The 19,784-nt window shown below is 41.0% G+C and overlaps 2 protein-coding genes across 2 annotated transcripts; one reads left to right on the plus strand and one right to left on the minus strand.

The window, feature by feature from the left end:
- Window positions 1-6,318: 6,318 nt before the first annotated feature.
- On the plus strand, window positions 6,319-13,450 carry C1QTNF4 (C1q and TNF related 4; the record flags this gene model as incomplete). The annotated part of the gene is made up of 2 exons (XM_079536777.1): window positions 6,319-6,364; window positions 12,342-13,450. 2 exons carry the CDS (start codon window positions 6,319-6,321, stop codon window positions 13,448-13,450), a joined length of 1,155 nt encoding a protein of 384 aa, XP_079392903.1.
- A 2,931-nt stretch (window positions 13,451-16,381) lies between these two features.
- On the minus strand, window positions 16,382-19,000 carry FAM180B (family with sequence similarity 180 member B; the record flags this gene model as incomplete). Its single annotated transcript, XM_079536971.1, has 3 exons — window positions 16,382-16,825; window positions 17,095-17,174; window positions 18,934-19,000. The coding sequence occupies 3 exons, from the start codon at window positions 18,998-19,000 to the stop codon at window positions 16,382-16,384; spliced, it is 591 nt and encodes a 196-aa protein (XP_079393097.1).
- Between the last annotated feature and the right edge of the window lie 784 nt (window positions 19,001-19,784).

A 19,784-nucleotide genomic window follows, 5' to 3' on the forward strand; every position in this document is an offset into this window, starting at 1 on the left:
TCAGTGGGGTTCAGAGGGTAGCAGGTGAAGGCTATAAATAGGGTAAACATTGTTTTCTGAACAGGAAAATATTCCTTAAGTAATATTCAAAGATTCAGAGCTCATACTGTTTGCTTTTAGTCTGTGCCAATCCTTCAGTCGGGCCACGGGCTGCTTAAAACAGATATGATAGCTGTGTCAGTGTGTTCTGGATCTGCTTTTCTTCTGTGTTTTCTTAGTTGGCCTGGACATGAATAAAAAGAATAAGCAAATGCCATTTAGCTAAGGCAAGAAACTGTGACACCTGACATGCCCTGGAGGAAAAGATCAGAATTCAAAATTATTCCAGTAAGCTGGGAGAAGTACTTAGAAAAAGAATGGGATGAAATTTGGTAGGGATAGCAGCAAGGTGCTGCACCAGGGCAGCATTAACCGACTGTATAAGCGCAAGAGAGAAGCAAATGACTGCTGCAACTGCAGAAAAGAACTGCAGAAAAAGAAAGTGTTGTGACAGATCACAAGCTGAACATGAGTCAGTGTCGTGCTGTTGCAAAAGAAGGCAAACTTCTTGCTAGGAAATATAAAAGACATATAGCCTGAAAGAAATGAAGCCAATTCTGCTCTTTCCAGTGTTGCTAAAACCTCACTTTGAAGACTTGGTGAAGTTTTGATTATTACACGTAGAGACGGGTGCAATTCAATTGGAAACTGCAGACAAGGGCAGCAGAACTCTTCAGAGGTCTGGAAAAATGTAAATTGCAAGAAGATTTGAAAAAACTGAAATTATTTAGCCCAAAGACCAGCGAGCTGCCAGGGGAGTATCTTCAGATATAAAGTAGAAGAGAATGGTGCATGGTGGATTGAATAGGAAGCACAAAGTAGCAGAAAAAAATATATTGTTTTAGACAGTAGAGATAATTTTGTAGGACCTGGCATAAGAGAACTGATGAATATTTAGTCTGGGGAAGTTGTTCAGTTATTTTATGAACAAATTAGAAAATTATCTCTGGAGAATGTGCTTTGACTAGGTCTTCCCTTAGGAGCGTACATTGGACTATATAACTTCTTTAGTTCACTTCTATATATATTCTTCTAATGTTTTTTGAAAGTAGCACATTTCATTTCATGTAAAGGAAATAAAAACTGCCTGGGAATATTTTGCTAACATTTGTAAAATAACCAAAGGTAACGCAGCCCATGGAATACAGTGTTGCTCTTTCTGAAAAGAACCGGGAAGAAAAATAAGAGTACACTAGAAAATGGTTTAAAGAGCTCGTTTTAGAGAAATTGTACAGAACAAGGCATTCTGATTTCACTGAAACAGATGCTTACCTGAATTTGAATGCTGAAATCAGTGACATGGAAGAAGCAAAATCAATGAGGATTAGCAGTTATCAAAATGATGAGAACTGGAAGTACAAGCTCTTCTAGTGTATTACTCCTTGAATGCTATACCCTCATCCAAAAGTGATTTTTTTTAGCGATGAAATAAAATATTAGAATTCAGAACAGGAATAAAGTAAAACAAAGTTCTACATTTGATCTTAGATGTCTCTTTGGGGAGATAAAATCTAGGTCCTGTAATATTCATAGTTTAACGTACACTGTTTAATATAAATGGAACAGACAGTCCCTTGTGCATGATGAAAAATACTCTATGAGGAGACAGGTGGAAAGAGAGAAGAGAGCAATGAGTGTCTCTTTTGGATGCTGTAGTGATGAGCTACTGCACATAATATCCTGAATAGAAACTTGTTTTGAGACCAACTAAAGGGTTTTTTAATCCTCCAAGGGGAGAAGGATTTTTCCTTTCCTTATATGTCTCCTCTCAGAGGAAGGAAAAGCTCTGAGAGGAGTTAAAGCCGTGCTGCCAGGAGTTGCATTTAGACCCAACAATCAATAGGGAATCTTTTCCACAAAAACAGGGACTCTTTGGAATTAAAAGGCTGCAGAGCAACTGCTGGAAGGATTCCATGCTGAATGAACAAGACCAGGCACAAATGAAGAATTAGGATGAGATTTTAGAAAGCTGTTCCTCAGTGAACTTTAACATATTAGCATTAGAATCCGGTGTCATTTAAACACTCTTACACTGGAATGATCCATAATGTTTTTTAAATTCTCATGTTTTGATTTACAATGGGACGTGACCACAAACGAAATGTTCTGATTGCTCTCCCTGCCCCTATCTTTCATAGCTGCTTGAAAAATTAGGAAAAATGGGTTACCTAGAAAGCTGATCACTTGGTGCCCCAGATATTTCAAAGTAAATTCATGTCCTGTCCACTTAAGGACTGACCAGTGATTCCCATTACTTTGCCTGAGTCTTCTCCCATAATTCCCTCTGTTTTCTTCTCTCTCTCTCTTTTTTTTTTTTTTCTTTTTTTTTTTTTTTTAATGAGTAAAAATGATTTCCCAACACAGTCTTTACTTAGGAGACAGAAGGAGTGTTCAAAAGAAGGCTTGCAGTGATCTGATTCTAAAGTCTCAGTTTTCTGACAGTTTTCTAACCAGGTGATTCTGGAAGGAAATGAAGCAAAGGATAGCTAATGTAAAAAATAATAATAAGAATAAAAAAACCTTTTTACTTGTAGAAGTAGGCAACAAGATGGAAGGACTGTTCTCAATGAAACTTGGGAGGAAATGCAAGAGACTGTTCAGAATACAACTGACCATGCTGGTGGGAGTTCTGCAGGTGGTAGGCTGCTGTTGGAAGCTGTTGATAATTGTCATGAAAAGGGAGAACTTTAGGCAGAGGTCTCTTAGAAGGAGCCCATTGACACTGGTGCTTACCAAACATTTATGGAGTCTAAACGATGGATATGAGCACAGTGAGGCAGTGGGTAGTGTGTTTCAGCAACACATTGATGTGAAAGACGAGTCACATTCTGAACAGCCATGAACAACTGTCACGCCATGAAATGAAGAGAGTCTTGATGAGCTCGTCTGTGTGAATCAGAGGATTATGACCAGGGAAATGCGTGCAGAGCTGAGTACCAGCTTCAATGTGTTGGAAATGATGGTGGCAATATTGGAATATTGCAAAGGTTGTTCCTGGTGGGTTCCATGAATCCTCAAATAGGAATAGAAAGAACACCATGTGCAAGTTTGTCAGGACCTGTTGAACCAGTGTGAGGCTGAAGGTGACAGTTTCCTGAATCACATCATTATCTGTGATGAGATGTGGTGTCACCACTAGGAGCCAGAGTCAAACCAACAGTCCATGGAGCGATGACACATGAATTCTATATCAAACAATAAGTTCAAGGCACAGCTTTTAGTGGGTAAAGTGATACACACTTTCTTTTGGGATAGGAAAGCAGTAGTCCATCTGGATTTCCTGGAACCTGGACAAATCAGCTCCCACCATCACATTACAACACTGTCTAAGGTGAAGGCTCAAACTTCCAGAATCAGGCTATTGAGAAGACAACCTTTCTCTTGCAACAAAACAACAAGCCCCACATCAGTCTGAAGGCTGTGGAGCACATTGCCTGTCTTGGCCAGGCTGTCCAGCCACATGCAAACATTGTATAGTCTGGATTTGATGCCTTTTGGCTCTCATCTGTTCAGGCTGATGAAAGACGGACTGCATGGGCAATGATTTCCTAGCAGTGTTGCTATTATAGGAGAAACAGAGGTCACGTCCCTCTGGTGCAGATTTTTACAAGTGCAGTATGCAGGCTCTTGTTCATTGCTGATGAAAATGCATGACTAATGGTGGTGACTGTGTTAAAAAATAGTGTTTTGTAGCTGATCATTTGCACCATCAAACAGCATTATTATGCTTTTCGTAGTCTGTTGTAGTTTCCATGGAAATAAATAGGAGACATTACTTTTGGAGCAACCTGTGTACTTACAGTGTGCTGCTGCAGTCATTTCTTCAGTATTTTAGCAAAATTCATTTCATATAAGCAAGAATCAAAGGCAATAACTTCAAGCTGGCAAGGGCAATTTTGCCTAAGAAGAAACAGGCTGGTTGCACAAATGAGGCTGGAATCTGTGAGCACTTGACAGGCACTGAGTGCTTTCTCTGTGTGAATGAGGAACTGATGAGTGAACAGCAGTGTCCAGCAGCGCTTTTTCATGGTAATGCCAAAGCCTTTTACTAGCAGTTTCCTTGTACAGATGGACTTCTACAGAAATAGTCAGACAGACATTTCTGCTGCCATTAAGAGCTGATGGGCTCTCTTTAAATACTGGAAACAGTGCAAAGCCAGAAAGCAGGTAAGGAGAAAGCTTTGCAAAATTACATACATGTTGGGGATATTGCACAGTAAATCCTTCTTTCTGATCCAACATCCAGGGCAGTACACTCTGCCTTTTGGTCAGCAACACTTCTGTGTCATATTTTCACAGAAAAAAATCCAATTTCAAAGGCACATTTGAGAAAATTTAAATTGTAAATAGTTTAAGGGAGGAACTTCGTAGCTTCCTGCTGAACAAGATGAGAAACTGGTTAAATCCATGGGCTAAAATATGCTCAGTGTTTTAAAGGGGGAAGCAAGAACTTGTGTTTTCCTGAAGATATCAATGATTAATACATAGTCCTGTGGGGTCTCATTTGCATCAGATAAAACATTCTGAGAGGTAGTTTTTAGTAAAATGGTGTCTTTCAGCAGGGGTGGGATCATTTTCTCCAGAGTGTCTGGCACGATGCTATGTTTTTGGTTCTAGAAGAGAAACAATATTGATAACACACGGATGTTTATAGTTGCTGCTAAGCTGTTGTTGACAGGCCACTGTCAGCAAAGGACTCAAGAAACTGTTGGGAAACAGGATTAGGACATGTGACTTAAACTGGCCAAAGCAATATTCCATACATATATGTAATACATCATGCAGAAAGAGTTTTGAAGGAGGCAGGAGTTCATCTCGTGCTCCTGCACTGCTCGAGGGGCTAGCTGGGCTTTGGGAGATGGTGAGCAATTGCTTGTGTATCACTTGTTATATATGTTCATATATTTATATATGTACATATATATTATATATAGTCATAACTATTATCCTTTTCTCTATCTTAGTAAATTATTTTATCTCAACCCATGTGTTCTGCATGTTTTCCCATTCTCTTCCCCATCTCACACCCCAATGGAGGGGTGTGAATGAACAACTGTGTGATGCCAGCCACATGCAGGGTTAAATGGATAAAAAGTTGAAAGGGCTCAGGTTCCAGCTATCTATAGGCAATCCCCAGAGAGATGTCATTGCAAGAGATTTGTCAGGAATACCCACTGGAAGTGGGAAACTACACTTCTGGTTGTGAGGAGGTCAGCATTAACAGATGTGACTAACTATGCTACTTTTTACTGTGTCTCCATGGACGTGAATGCTACTGTACCTAGAACATGGTAAGTCTTATTCAATAAAGCAACTAATATTAAGGGGCATTATGCATACTGCAGGACTTCATTGACAGGGCAGAATTTTCATCTTTGAGTAATACTGGGCTTTGCTTATTGCTGAGTGCATAATGATTGTTTCTTCTGAGCTCTCTAGCTCAGCCCTGCATTGACCCAGGAAAAGCAGAAGCAGAAAATAAAGTGTCAGAGCAGAGATAGAAGTAATATTCATGGAGATACATAGATCTTAATGGAGATACATAGATCTTAATGCCTTCGATCACCTTCTTCACTAAACCAGAGCTCAGTGAATTTCCAAATTGAGATGTTGCAGAATGTTGGCAGCAAAGAGCAGCACTGCAGTGCAATTCACAGTGTTCTCTAAGTAGCTTCACAGTAATAAAACAGCAGGGCATGAAAAGAAATGAAGGTGATTTCTTTGGATGAGTGTAAAGGCAGATGTTAAAAGACAGCATGCTTTTCTACCTTACCTGTCAAGAAAAGAAAAAGAAAAAAAAAAAACAACAAACCTCTTAGGGAAAGCATCGTTCTTGTAGACAAATATGCCAGTGTATGATTTTTTTTTTTTCAGATAGATTTGTGAAGCCTATTGTCATAAAATACTAGTCAATAGTACGTGATATTTTCCCTAAGTGTGCTACAGTGCAGCCTCTGATGGATAAAAGACCAAAGCAATTATGTGTGCATAGATGAAATATAGTGTTACAAGTTGATCTATCAAGCAGAGGGAACTGAATCTTATCCAGTCTGAAAGTTTTTTCTTAACTGTGAATAATCAAGAGGGGGACCCAGCTTGTTAACATCTTCTGTCGCATTGCTGAATAAACTATTAGCAGTCGGTGAGCTGAGACATGACTAGGATACCAAAGCACATTTCATTGTCTTTGCATGTAATGCCAGCTGACATTCAGCTATCCGTTAGTGTCCTTAGGGGATAATTATTGGACTCTACAAGCTCATCCTAACTTCTAATGCGATGATCAACCAGCAGGAACCAACATATCCCCTCTTACTTTTACCCAGTGTTAGGTCTTAGAGCAGTGACTAGAGAGCAACATTCTGTTGAGTAGGGAAGTTGGAAGAGACTAATATAGGCACAGAGTTCAAGGAGAAATGAGATTTATGTGCCCACAAAAGCAAGAGAGAGAAAGAGAAGAAAAACTCAAGACTTGTTCCTTTTTTTTTTTTTTTTTTTTAATTTATTTGTTTAATAGGACCTTACTTGGCTGGTAATTATACTGAAACCTAGCTGATAGGAGGTATAAGAGCACGGAGTCACAGAAAGTAAATCGAGAACATAAAACCATTACGGAGAGGACAGAGAACAAGCTTTGAGATGGCACCATAGTTCCCAGTATCTCATTCTCATATCTCCATGGTCTCTTGTACAACAGTTTTCAATAGGAAAAAGTAACACAAAATATGTGTAAAGTACAGAAAGTCAAAATGGCATTCCTGTTTACTGCACCTTTGTATGTGATGCTTTTCTACAGAGTCCAGCAATGTGCAGTTTAGCAGGCTCTCAGCTTCTTCTGCTACTGTGATTTAAACATCTTAATTTTAAAAAAGCAAGAAGTTTAATGTAAAATTATCACAAAGCCATTGGGAGATCCTTTTGGTAGATGCTGTCAAAGTGAGTTACATTTTTTCACCTACGAAAGTGTTCCTGGTATTCCAGGCAGGCCTGTCTTGATTAATCCTTGATGTTAGTGTGATCTTACTGATGCAGGAGTCTGGCTCCTCCCTGAGTAACGAGTTGCTTCAACAAAGCCTTATTCTACAGGCCCAGCATCTCTGGTGCATACATAAACCAGGCTAAAAATGGAAACTAGGTTTGGGGGTGGATAGAGAGGTGGTTTAACTTTGACGTTACTGTAACTGTAACTGGATCCATGCAGAAATTCCTGTTGTTGAAATGCTCTCAGTGTTTTATACCTAAAGGTAGTAGTGTTAAATAAACATTGTACAGCAACAGAATCTTCTGGATTTCTCAGGCAGTGGTTTTCAATCTTCTCTGGCCTGTGTTTTCACATAAACCTTTTCTCTCTGAGCTCATTCTCAGCAATATCTATTTTTTTTACTACTAACTGTTGTGTTTTCAGTGGCAGTTTAGTAACAGTCTGTTTAACTGCAAGTGCAGAACAACTTCATAGAATTCAACACATTTTATGAACCACAGATTAAACTCAAATGTTCTAACAGTGTTTTCTTTTTCTACTTCAGATCAGTGTTGAAGTATGTTTCTTTGCTTTATGTTTTGTTTTTTTTTTTTTTTTTTTTTTAATCTTGTTTGCTTGAGGATAATGTATGTGGTAAAGGGCTGGACTTGTGTAATTTGTTCATTAAAAAAAGTATGTAACCAATCTGTATTACATTTTAAAGTATTGGTTAGTTAAGCATAAGTGCTGGCTTCCATTTAGGGTATATTCAGCTATACTGAAACACCACTTTGCCTGTCTAAATTAATATATTCTTACATATGCATAGTAGTCAATGAATATGCCACCTTGGCACTGCGAATTTCCCTGCAAGTTGTTACAGGAATAAAAAAATTAATATCGTAAATATCATGTTTCTATTTTGATCATATATATCATCTTATATATCATCGTTTTAGCTTAAACAGAGTTATTGGGGCGTCAGCTGAAATTTAGCAGGTTTAATTAATATTCTAAAATGTAGGCTAATATTAGAAGATTCTGCCAAAAAACAGTCTCTCCATTTTGTTTTCCTGAGTACGGCTGGAGTTGAGGCATTTCAAAAGAATTTTTGTCTCTCCACAGATCTTTCAGTGCACAGAAGCTGTGTTACTATGCTGACAGACTCCACCGACTCAAGGAAACATGTAAAATGAAATGCTTTCTGTATTAGTGCCATACAGTTCTGTGATTCAGAGAGCGGTTTGTAATTTCCAAAAAGCATCCCAACATGCTTCAGTGCTTCACCTCTGGATTGATCCAGAGTTCAAAAAACACATTCATCAAAAGCAGAGAAAGCCGAAAGCCAAAAGTTGAATCCCTGGGTTTGTCATACAGTACTCTTTATACTTACTTTACATTTGAGGATCTGCTACATATAATTTCTCCTTGATGTTGGAAGAAGTGATGCTCTTAAACTGTATCCAATGAGTGGAGCAGACAGTATGTGGTATCTGGGGAAAAATTCTTGCTAACAGTAGTCCAAGAAGGCTGTTCATTACACAAGCTTTCACTGATTGAAATAATTCAAACATTTGTAACTGTCCTTTTCTATTAGAGCAAGAGCTAAGAAGTGCAGGGCTTTGCTCTTGCTGCTCACAGGATTTTATGAACTTTTACTAACAGTGAATCCGAGTACATCACTTTGTTTTTGTAACTCATTCTTCAGTGATATTATGATCTTATGAAATTAAAGGACTCTTGCCAAAGGTAGGTGTAGGGAATCTGGCTCATTAATGTTTTGCAATAAAAAGAAAACCCTCTGGAGTTTGCAAGAAGACCTGGCCTCCCAGACTAGAAGTGGGGTGACCTTTCTATTATTGAAAGTACTTCTCTAAAATCCCTGGATTTCATCAGAAGAATAAAGGTAATTGTCTTTCCTCTCGTGGATTGATTCAGTTCCAGGACAGAAAAATCACCTCTAGCTATCACAAAGCTATTAATGTTTCCTGGGTCATGCAAATTTTGAATTCTGTCTCTTTACTTTCAAAAAAAGATTTGCAACTCCCGTCTTGCTATGTGAGTCACTACCATTTTAATCCCTTCTTTTCAGGTCATTAATTTAATGTCAGTGCCTTTGAGAACATCGTATGTTTTGTGCCTTCTATTCCAAAATTAGTTTCTTGTCTTCTTCCCAGCAGGCTGCTGTCCCCTGTTGGTGCTCCCTGATGCAAAGGCATATCTTGCTATCTCTTGGACCTGCTTAGTTTCATTGTGTACTTCTGTGCTAACACCGTAGGTACTGTCTTAAAAAGGAATGGTAGGGCAGCAGACAAAGTACCCTGATTCGTACATAAATGTAACAAGAATAACGCAGCTCCTGTGTATGCCACATATATGATCCACTTTCTGCTTCTGGCCTGGGTCTCTCACTTCACTCTGCAGTTTCAAAATCTATGCAATAGCAAGAATACAAGGCTCCACTGCAGTGCCCATGACCAGCCTTATGTCCCTGATGGTATCTCAAAGCTACCACAGGAAAAGATTTGTGTCTCTTTTTCCTTTGCTAGAGCAGCAACAGAGCATTTTGGAAGGTTTATCTTGCAGATTTAATATGATAATACTCAAGTCCAAGAATTTTGCAAGTTGCCTTTGTTTATGACAGCCTTGTAGCTAACCGAGCCTTCTTAATGACTGGCAAATTATTCTTAGATTGGTTTAATGTCAGAGGCAGTTATTTGATACTTTCTACATTATTTTAAATAGATAAAGAACCTAAGTAGTCCTGAAAATGGTGAGTGGGAGCTGTCAAGGAAACAATTTGCTATTGGAAACAGAGCATAATTAACTACCTTATTTAAATGACTTGACAGTAAGTTATTGGGAAGAGCTAAAAACAGGGGACTCTGCAGCAGCAGAGAGTCTATGCAATTGTAAGCGAGTGAGCTGTCTGCTTTCAGAGTGACCTTAATACAGAGAAATCAGCTTTGGGATAGAAACAAGAATAGTGGTCATTTGAAGGAAAATAAGGTCAGATTCACTATAGAGTTCATTAAACTGTTATGTCTTTTTGAATTTGGCCAGCAGCATCCTGCCTGTGGTATATTCCCTAACTAAAAACATCTATGTTAAATTCTTTACTGTCAATTCTTGCCTCAAGAGCATGCAGCAATGTCACAGTCTGCCTGCTTCTCCATGTGGCCACACCATGGTGATCACTGGAATAATAGTGAATGAGCATGACTCAGAAACATCTAACAGCCCTTACAAGCTTGCCCTTAGGGACTGGCTTACTAAGCTGAAAGCCGAAATCAGCCTGCCCTGCTAGATGTAGCACTGCACTCTACAGAAACAATTCTGCAGAACCAGGGGCTAAGTTCACAGTGTGACTGCTTGACATTTAGTTATTGGTGAGATGTTAGGGCCTATTAGTATTGTTTAAACTCCAGTAGTGATCAAATGCAGTACAGACATGGGAAGAGAGTCACAAGCTGAGCTCACAAACTAAAAGACAAAGTGAGGAAAAATAAAGACAGCATGGAAGCGTATACTTGGCAGTTAAATTCATCTGCTGGATATGAGATTATCTCAGACACACAGCTGGTTAGTTCCTTCTAAGTGTCACGGGTAAGGTTAGTCATTTTATGGCAGAAAGTAATCAGTGTGATTAAGCATGAGCTACCCCTGATCAATCCGTGCTGAGCATTCCCAGTCACATCCTTTGTCTTTCCAGCACCTGTTCATAGGAGACGTGCTCTGTGATTTTTCCAGGAAGCAAAGTGAGGAGCTGACTGGCCAAAAAGCTTGTAGATCCTCCGGTTGTCTCTCTTGCCCTTTGTGAAGATGAGTGCAACATTTGCCTTTCTCTCGTCACCAGGAACCACGTTTAATCTCCATGACCTTTCAAAGATGATGGAGCGTCCGATCTCTTTCAATACTCTTCAGTGCTGCGCATAGTGTTCCATGGGTGTGATGTGTTCAGGAGAAGCAGCTGAAGTTGGTAAAATCATTCAGAGTATGGGGGCATGGAGGACAGCATCTACTAGGGCTGCAATTCAGATTTCAGTTTTATTCTCTAGTATGAAGGAGCAGGAGCTGTAAGTCAAACTGAATTCCCATTTGTGAGAGATATAAGTATTACATCTTGCCAGAAAAGGGTCCCATTACCACCTCACAGTCTACGTGGATTCCATCTGCTTTACTTCTATTACTATTACTATGTCATCCCTTAGTTTTTTCAAATGTTTACCCCTATATCCTTTATAATTCAGGATTTGTTTTCACCCCTCCCCCTATGAGTGGCATGTTTTGCTCCTCTTCTGCCAGTCTGTGAATTCATTGTTTGCTGGCTGGCAAGGCACCAGTTCTAGGGTGACAGATGGGGGCAGACTGCAAACCAGGCAGTTGCTTCCCAGCCCGAATGATATTTTAATAAGCACAGAGAGGTGACAGAGGGAGAAGCTTCTCACTGGAATGACTGGCAGTTTTGTTTTCAGCCTGAAAGCGCTAATAGATGACTTTTGGCATCAATCCAAAAATACAAAACCAAAGAAACTAGAGGCAGAAAATCCCATTAGCTCCTAACTTACCCTCTTTTTTAAGGGTTGGAGAACATTTTTCTCTCTGGTCTATTCTCCAGATAGTGAATTGTTTCCTTGTTTCTTGTATTTAAGTTCTCTCTGAGGAATTCTATAATTTGGGAGACTTGCCTTTCCTTCTCTTTTTTCATTTTATTCACTTTCTCACTATCTTCCTTCCTCCCTAAGCAACCCTTCTTCTTCTGGTTTCTTTACATTCTTCACAGATCCACAGTGAAGTCTGCCTGAATAACAGGCCTTACCATCTTGGCTTCCAGCTTCTGCATCCTGTGAAACAGCTGCTGCAGTGCCAGGCAATAAGATCTGCATGGGAACCTCTAGAATGAACGTCCCCTTCTCCTTGCCCTTCAGCTGTATCTCAGTTGCATAATACAAGACCTGCATAGGGCTTGCTTTCATCCTTGGTTTTAGGAATAAAAGTGCTACTGAATAGAGCTCTGGCAAAATCCCACCAAAATCTGAGATCCCTCTGCAGTGTGAGCAGCACAGTGTTCTGCAAACAAACTGTAAGATAGTGAGGCTTTCAGAGAAGAAGATTCTTTTTCTTCCTACAAGTACAGGAAAAAAAGGTCCAGCTATCCCTGGGAAAATATCAAAATGGTGCTGGGGTACGACTGAGATCCCATACACTGATCAGAGAACACCTTGAAAACTTCTTAGTATTTATTTGATGCCTACTTAGCAGGATTCAGATCTGTTTCAGATGAAGTACGAACTGGAAATTAATATGATTCCTGCTAAAATGTGGTTCTTCTTCTTTTCAGATACAATGATGGCACTGAAGGTTCAGATTCTGTTTGGCTTCCTCTGGTGTGTGATTTTAATGCCTATAGATGGCTTCCCAGTAGACAGCAATACTGAATTTCGCTCTGCTTTCTCAGTGGCCAGAACCAGCAGCATGGAAGGGAGCTCTGAGATGGTCATTACCTTTGACAAAGTGTATGTGAACATTGGCAATGACTTTGATCCCAAGACCGGGTTGTTTCGGTGTCGTATTCCTGGAGCCTACTACTTCTCATTCACAGTTGGGAAATACCCAAAGAAAAACTTGTCTGTCATGCTGATGAGAAACAAGAATGAGGTGCAAGTGATTGTGTATGATGAACATCACCGAAAGGAACGGAAGGTAGCCAGCCAGAGTGCCATGCTGCAGCTTGACTATGGTGACACAGTCTGGCTGCGTTTACACGGAGACCCCAAGTATGCTCTTTACAGCAATGTAGGCCCCTATACAACTTTCAATGGCTATCTAATCTATCCAGACACTTCTGCCTTCTTTCAGAACGCTCTCAGCTCTCAAGAACTGGGGCCTCACCGTCACAACGTTCAGAAACTTCCAGGAGAGCAGAATGCAGCTTCACAGCGACATATGTTATCCGATCAGCCTAAGAAGGAACAAGACCCTCGCTCTGCATTTTCTGTCGCCCGCTCACAAAGTCTCCTGGGCACAGATGGCAAGCAAACCCAGCACGAGCCAATCACATTTGACACGGAGTTTGTGAATATTGGGAAAGATTTCAATTCCTCCACTGGCATCTTCTCATGCCGTATACCTGGTGCATACTATTTCTCCTTCACCATTGGCAAAATGCCCTTTAAGACCATGTCAGTGAAACTTATGAAGAACCACAATGAGGTGCAGGCCATGATCTATGATGACAACCACTCCAAGAGGCGGGAGATGCAGAGCCAGAGCATCATGCTGCCTCTGCAGTACGGGGACACCGTCTGGCTCTACAGCCATCAGCATGATGGCTATGGTGCCTACAGCAACCATGGCAAGTACATCACCTTCACAGGCTTCCTGATCTATTCGGAGCCTCAGCCAAAGCGGCTCCCAGGTGCCAGCTCACTCCAAGGGTCAGAAAATTAAATGTGGATGTGAAAGGAGCATAAGAAAAACCAGGGTGCCACGAACTTGGGTATAGCTCCTCTTTGGATATAGTCCTCTACTTTGAGCATGCTATCATGTGTACAGTGCTTTCTTTATGCTGCACGATTGTGCTCTGACTGCAGGGCCATTGCTGTGTCTGTCATTCATCCATAGAAAAGTCTGTACAGGAATGTATGTGTGTGTCCTGTGTTGGTGTTTGACTTAAGCATAAAGCATGAGGTAGTTTTGGGGCAGGGGTGGGGCAATGTAGTGAAATGCTGAGGATCAGGGAACACTGCAGTCATGTTACTGCAGATCTCTAGCATCCAGAAAGCGAAGGATGTGGTGACTTTCCTTGCATATGTGGGAAGGAAATAAATGTAATAAAAAATACAAAAGGTGTAAAATTTCCTCAGGTTTGAATTTGTTGTTGCCTGTGAAACTTGTGTTCTTGTCACTGCCTGAAGTGTCAGCTCAAGAGAAAAAGCAGCACAGTGTACAAGCTGCAGTACTGTACATTCATGTGTGCAAAGTGTTGGTACCTTTTAAGGTTTTATTGGAAGTGTCATAGTATTTGATGCTTTTCTGAATCTGAACCTCCTGAATCAAGAAGAATGCACAAGTGTTTAGGAATCTCATCTTCCATTTAATGAAAACAATACATTTAAGAAAAGAAAAGTCTACTTCTGTTTCTTGTGGTAAAGGATGAGGTCTCAAATCTAGGAATGACCCAACCTCTGAAACAAGATTGCTTAGAAACAAGGTAAGTAATAGGAATTTTAGAAGTACTTTTAAAAATCTAATATTTAGGTCATGACTTATATGTGAATAGTATTGTGCCATGCGTTGACATTAACTTCTTCAGAAAGTAACTCCTTGAACATAAGGATATGGTTAAGGTTTATGCCGCACTGGTAACCTAGCACAAATGGGATCGAAGTTACCTCTAAGTGCCATGTTCAGCAGTTGTGTTCCAGTGGTTTCTTACAGGCTGTGTTCCGTCGAGCCGTATTGCTGCTGCAGTGGGACTGCTGTGGCTGTAGAGGGCACTGGTATGTTCCTAAAAGGCAGCAGTTGGGATTTAGGAAACCAGCAGGCTGGAAGCTTCAGCGCAGTGCGGTGAAGTGCTGCTGCAGTTGAGCACAGTTAAACCCTGGTTTGTCTCCTAAAATACACGGCAGAAATGCACCATCTTAAGCATGCCTGGAACTGTGTGACGTCCCTTGAGTTTAACTTGTAGGCTGCGCTCAACAAGTAGCAAAGCCCTTAAACTGACCTTAACAGCATCCTGAATTCGAAAGAGTACACTTGCATCTGCATCACCAAGCCAACCCCTTGGATCTTTACATACAGCTCTGACTTTGCATTTTGCAGCAAGGCAGTATTTCCAGGCACTGCTACCATCCCAGCTCAGCCTTTTAATGCTGTTCTGTGCTCAAACTGGATGTGTTTGCAACCACTCCCTAGCTTTATCACACTGTATGCATCACAGACATTAAAGACTAAATGTATGTTTGGGAAAAGGATGACTGGAGGTACACTAAAAAAAAAAAAAGAAAAAAAAAAAGGCCAAAGAATACTGAGATAGGACACTATAGGACACTAGCTTCCTAGCTTCCTAGAAGCTATACTTCAAATATAATGATAATCTTAGTCCCTATGCCTACATCCTTAGGGGGAAAAGAAAAAAAAAAAAAGCTTTATGAATGGTGTAAATCTGTTCTGTAGCCTTTTGTAGCCCTAACCTGACCTCTAAAACCACTCTCTGTGTCTTCTTGCTTCCAGGCTTATTCCTGTCTCAGAAATACTATTTTGTCTCTCCATCTGCTGGGCAGCAGTGGCTTGGAGAAAAATAAACTAGGTCAAGAGCTAGCAGTTCCCTCCTTGAATGTCATACACCTCCTTTTTCAGCATGGAAAATTAAGAATGTATTGATAGAAAAGAAATTACAGATCCCACCATCTGCACGTGCAATGAATGCTCAAAATTAATGTGGCAGCAGGAAACCCAATAGAAACAAACAAAAAATCAAAACCCTCCTGTGTAGATGATCATATTTATTTAATTCCACACAGCAGTGTGTAAGATAGAGAAAGTTAAGAATCTCATTCTATAAAATAATTATGTTTCTGATTTTGAGTATAAAGATTGTGTGTTTGTTATGTTTGTCTTGTAAAGTGCCATAGCAGTATGGAAAAGAACTTCAGAAGAGATAAAATCTGCTGTAGAAATAACTAGGTCACTATCCTTGGGAATTTAAATGAGATATAAAAAGTATATTCCAAACTGCTGGCTGACACAAAGCAGTATACATATGTAAATATAATATACAAATACAGGGAAGCTTTGTAGAATACATACAGTTTTGGTTGATCTTTTAAGAAAAATGAACACATTATGTGGAAAATTACTTTGGGCACATAAAATGCGAATTGCATAACCAGGAAGCTGAAATTAAATGCACTACCTGTATTGTGAAACACAGCAGCATCTGCTTAGCTGATTACTGGAGAGGAGAAAAAAGACTGCATTTGGCTGAAACCACAGAAGGAATAGAGGACGCCAAGCTGAATTATTCAAGATAAATTCTGCTAAGACACCAGTGTAACATCCTGGAAAAAACCTGCCAGGACAACTCCCTAGAAAGCATCAGTGATCAAGATAGATAACACTTCTAAATAGCACTGCCTACATCAGCCCAACCCACTTAAAAAAAAGAAAAGAAAAAAAAAAGGAAAGTGTGAGATGCCATTTTGAGTTATGTCCTGTTCTATCTAAAAATAAAATGTTGTGTATAAATACAGAGAGCTGGATGAGAGATGTGGCATATTTCTGCAAAGTCCAGAATAATGTGGAAGGATCGTCAGCATTTGAAACAGCCCAGATTGCAGCTGAGGTCAGATGCACACCTTCCCATGGTTGTTCCCCTTATTAAGTGTCTCTCTTGGTCCTGGCCAGATTAGAGCGATAAAAATGTTTCAGAGATGCTAAATGTGAAGGCTTTTCCTTCGAGGGCCAGGAAGCCAGGAGGAGGGTGGAATTTGCAGGGCAGAGCCCCTTGCACAGGTCACGAAAGATTTCATCGGCTAATTGAGAGAAAAAACGGATCCAGAGATTTTTATCCAGACCCTGAACTGAGCGGATCTGATAGGCGCAGTAAACACTGGTGAAAAGCAGACGGTCAAACTCTGTTAGAGGCAAAGAGCTATCTGTCTGTGAGTAATATCTCAGTTGCTGCTCAATCTCCATCGGTGTTTTGGGAACTTCACGCTCTAAGACCTGCATGAACCACCGTGCTGAGCGCAGGGAGGCCAGCTCTTCGTCCCGCAGCTGGATTGTCCCGTTGGCCTGAATGTCCAGCCTGCCCCAGAGCATCTGGAAGAGAAGAGCAGCACACGCATTGCAAAGCCTCCTGCTCGACCTCCGTCACTGCCAGCACCACACCCTTTCTCTGCCTGGCTCCATGCCTCGGCTTCCCCACGGAGCCCCATCCAGCTCTCGCCTCCCACCTGCATCTCCCAACACCGGCCCACCCCACAGAGGTGTTTTCCAGGCGTTCCCAAAATACAATGAGAACAGCGCACAACACGAGAGTTTTTAGGTGCAGGCCGATGGGAGCACAGGCACTGCAGTGCCCTGGAGACCTCTAACATGACGTCGGCGTCCTCTGGGCCGCGGTAGGGTGCGTTGGTGCTGACATCGTCCCTGCTGTAAGGATGTTCATCTGCAAGACATCAGGCAGAGTTGGACACCACAAGATCATGGCCCTTCCCATTTATTTCTATCATTTGGTTGTCAATAAAGCCTTCAGTATTTCTGAGCTGGCACTTGCAGCTTGACAATTATGACAGATGCTGACCTCAGGATTTCAGTGAACAACGCAAGCATCACAAAAGAAGCAGAAGGGGTTAAGGGAGGAAAATTTGAGGTCTGGATATGATGACCTCCAGTCCTGCCATCATGGAGCTAAAGCAGCAAGGGGATTTGCTTTAGAAGACATCAAGGAAGCCCCTCACACTGAGCTGGGTGCAGCAGGAGTTGAGCAGATGGGTTGTGGCAATGGGTTTCTTTGTAGCTTTTGCAGGGAGAAAGAAATGCTGCCCAATGGGAAGAGTGCATGAGAAGGCTCCTAGAACTTCTGGTGGAAATAGTACTTGATGCTCACCCTGTTTTTTCATTTGTTCCCTGAGCATCTGCCAGTGGCAGATGCAGATTATGAGGCTGTTCTCACATCCAGCTAGTTCCTTGCTGGGTCACCTAACCTCATTTATATGAGGATATTATTAATAACCTCAATTATTAATATGAGAGTCACATTAATTCTAATATTTATTAAATCTTCTGATGATTTAAAGTTCTGCATTTATTTTACCTTTTCTTTTACTTTCTTTGTGAAAAAAATAAAAGAGGAGCCACGTGTTTCTTCAGCCCAGGATTGTGGGATGGAGGCTGCAGCTCCTCCCTTCTCCATGTTGATCTGTGTAGTCACGAGCCAGGACTCCCTTCTATGGATCCTTCGCTCCAGGAAAGATGAAATATAAACTGGTATAAACTAGTAAGCTCTCTGACACTTATTTTTTTTTCTCCACTTTTATATGGAGGGAGGCTTTTCTGTATTAAGAAAGAGGGAGAATATGTACTGAGTACTCCAGAGTTAAGGTCAGCAGGTGCTTATGAAAAGCAGAAAAATGATTTCATATTGCGTGTGCGTGATGACTACTCCCAAGCCCCACTTCCAACTTTCCATATTTTCTAAAGCTTTTCAGAGAGATGTGCAAGCTGCCTGTGCACGCTGTCTCCACAGGCTGAGATTTGTTTCTCTGCACAGCTGCAGGCTCCCTGATCTGAGCCACTTGAAGCTTTGGAATGTGAGCAGAGATGTAACTGCTCTTTCCTCTTCCTCCATAGATGTGCCAGCAAAGCTTTTACACCATCTGAAAATCACTTTGTTGGGCTTCCCCTCTCAGCTAACTGATACACTAAATTCACAGAAACCTCTAATAAGAAACATCTGGCTGGCTTGTAAAGTCGGTGATAGCCACGAAACTACTGTTGTTAATAAACATAACCAAAGCATAACAAATAATGTATTGAAATAGTTAGATAAATGTAATTTGAAGATGGAAAAAAATGATCCCTTATTTACTTTTATCATTTCACAGTAGTTCTTTTTCCCAAAAAGCATCTAAAAAACCTGCAGACATCATTGCAGGAGCAGATTTTTTCAGTAGAGACCAAGAAAACCCTCCTCCTGTCATCAAAAATAGCAGCAGGTCTTCATCCTGCAGGTAGGCATTAATGTCTCTCTGCTGTACAAAAGCCAGCTAGGACTCCAGCTAACATGCCCTCTCCTACATCAGCACAGCTAGCTGATGCATTTGATCATATCTGAAGAAGCAGGCCAAGTGTAGTACTGCTGGAATGACACAAATATTTGCCAAGCCAAGAAGCTACAGTAACGAACGAACAGGTGCACTTCCTACCTGTTAGCCTCTGGGATCCAGCAAAGATGCACAGGATCAGCCAGGTGTTGAGCTGCACCTGGGCCATAGCAGTCGTGCCCAGTAATGGTTCACATCCCCTCTGCAGACTGTGCTGAGTCTGAAGTGAAAGCTGTTTGCTGTGGTGTCTCTCCTGGCTGCTTCTAATCCCAACAGCCTCTGCTAGAATAGATCCGCCTTTCTGTGTTTATGACTGCAGCCCTGGGAAGGGCCTTGCAGCTGAACTTGCTAACCCCAAAGGATATTTTTCATCGTATTTTGGAAACTTGGAAGACTTTGATGTGAAGGTTTTGGCAGAATTATTTAAGCTTCTCTTCCAAAAACTGATTTTCCACTGCAATTAATTATACAAAGCTATTTGTTTTAAGAACTTTCATTACGCATGATTGCCTCTGAAGAAGGGGGGACCTCTTGGTCCCTTTCTCCTCTGCACAGTGCCGTCCCATCTCCATGGAACTTCTCCACTCCTTGGCTTCATGTTCAGTTTTCCCTTTTACAGAGTTTTAAAATCTGCACACAGTCCAGAAGTGTCACAAACAGATAAGGCCAGCAATCTGGGAAGATTCATTCTAGGGCTGTAGCAGCCAAAATATACAAGCAGGCAGAAGAAATGTTACTTGTTCAGCCCTGTAGCAAACCTTCAGGAAAGGATACTCAGTATACAACAAGGATGGGAGTCAGTTAGGCTTTAGCACCTCGTCATCCTCTCCTGTGCCTTCCTGGGTTACAATGAGCAAGGTCTGCTTTAGGTGTTGAGAATTACCCAGGTGAAACTTCATCTGATTCCCTTTGCAGAAGATAGCTGTGCTGTGTATCTTTGCACTTCTGTTACT

Source organism: Tetrao urogallus (assembly GCF_951394365.1).
Source record: "Tetrao urogallus genome assembly, chromosome: 6".
In the NCBI taxonomy this organism is placed as follows: Eukaryota; Metazoa; Chordata; class Aves; order Galliformes; family Phasianidae; genus Tetrao; species Tetrao urogallus.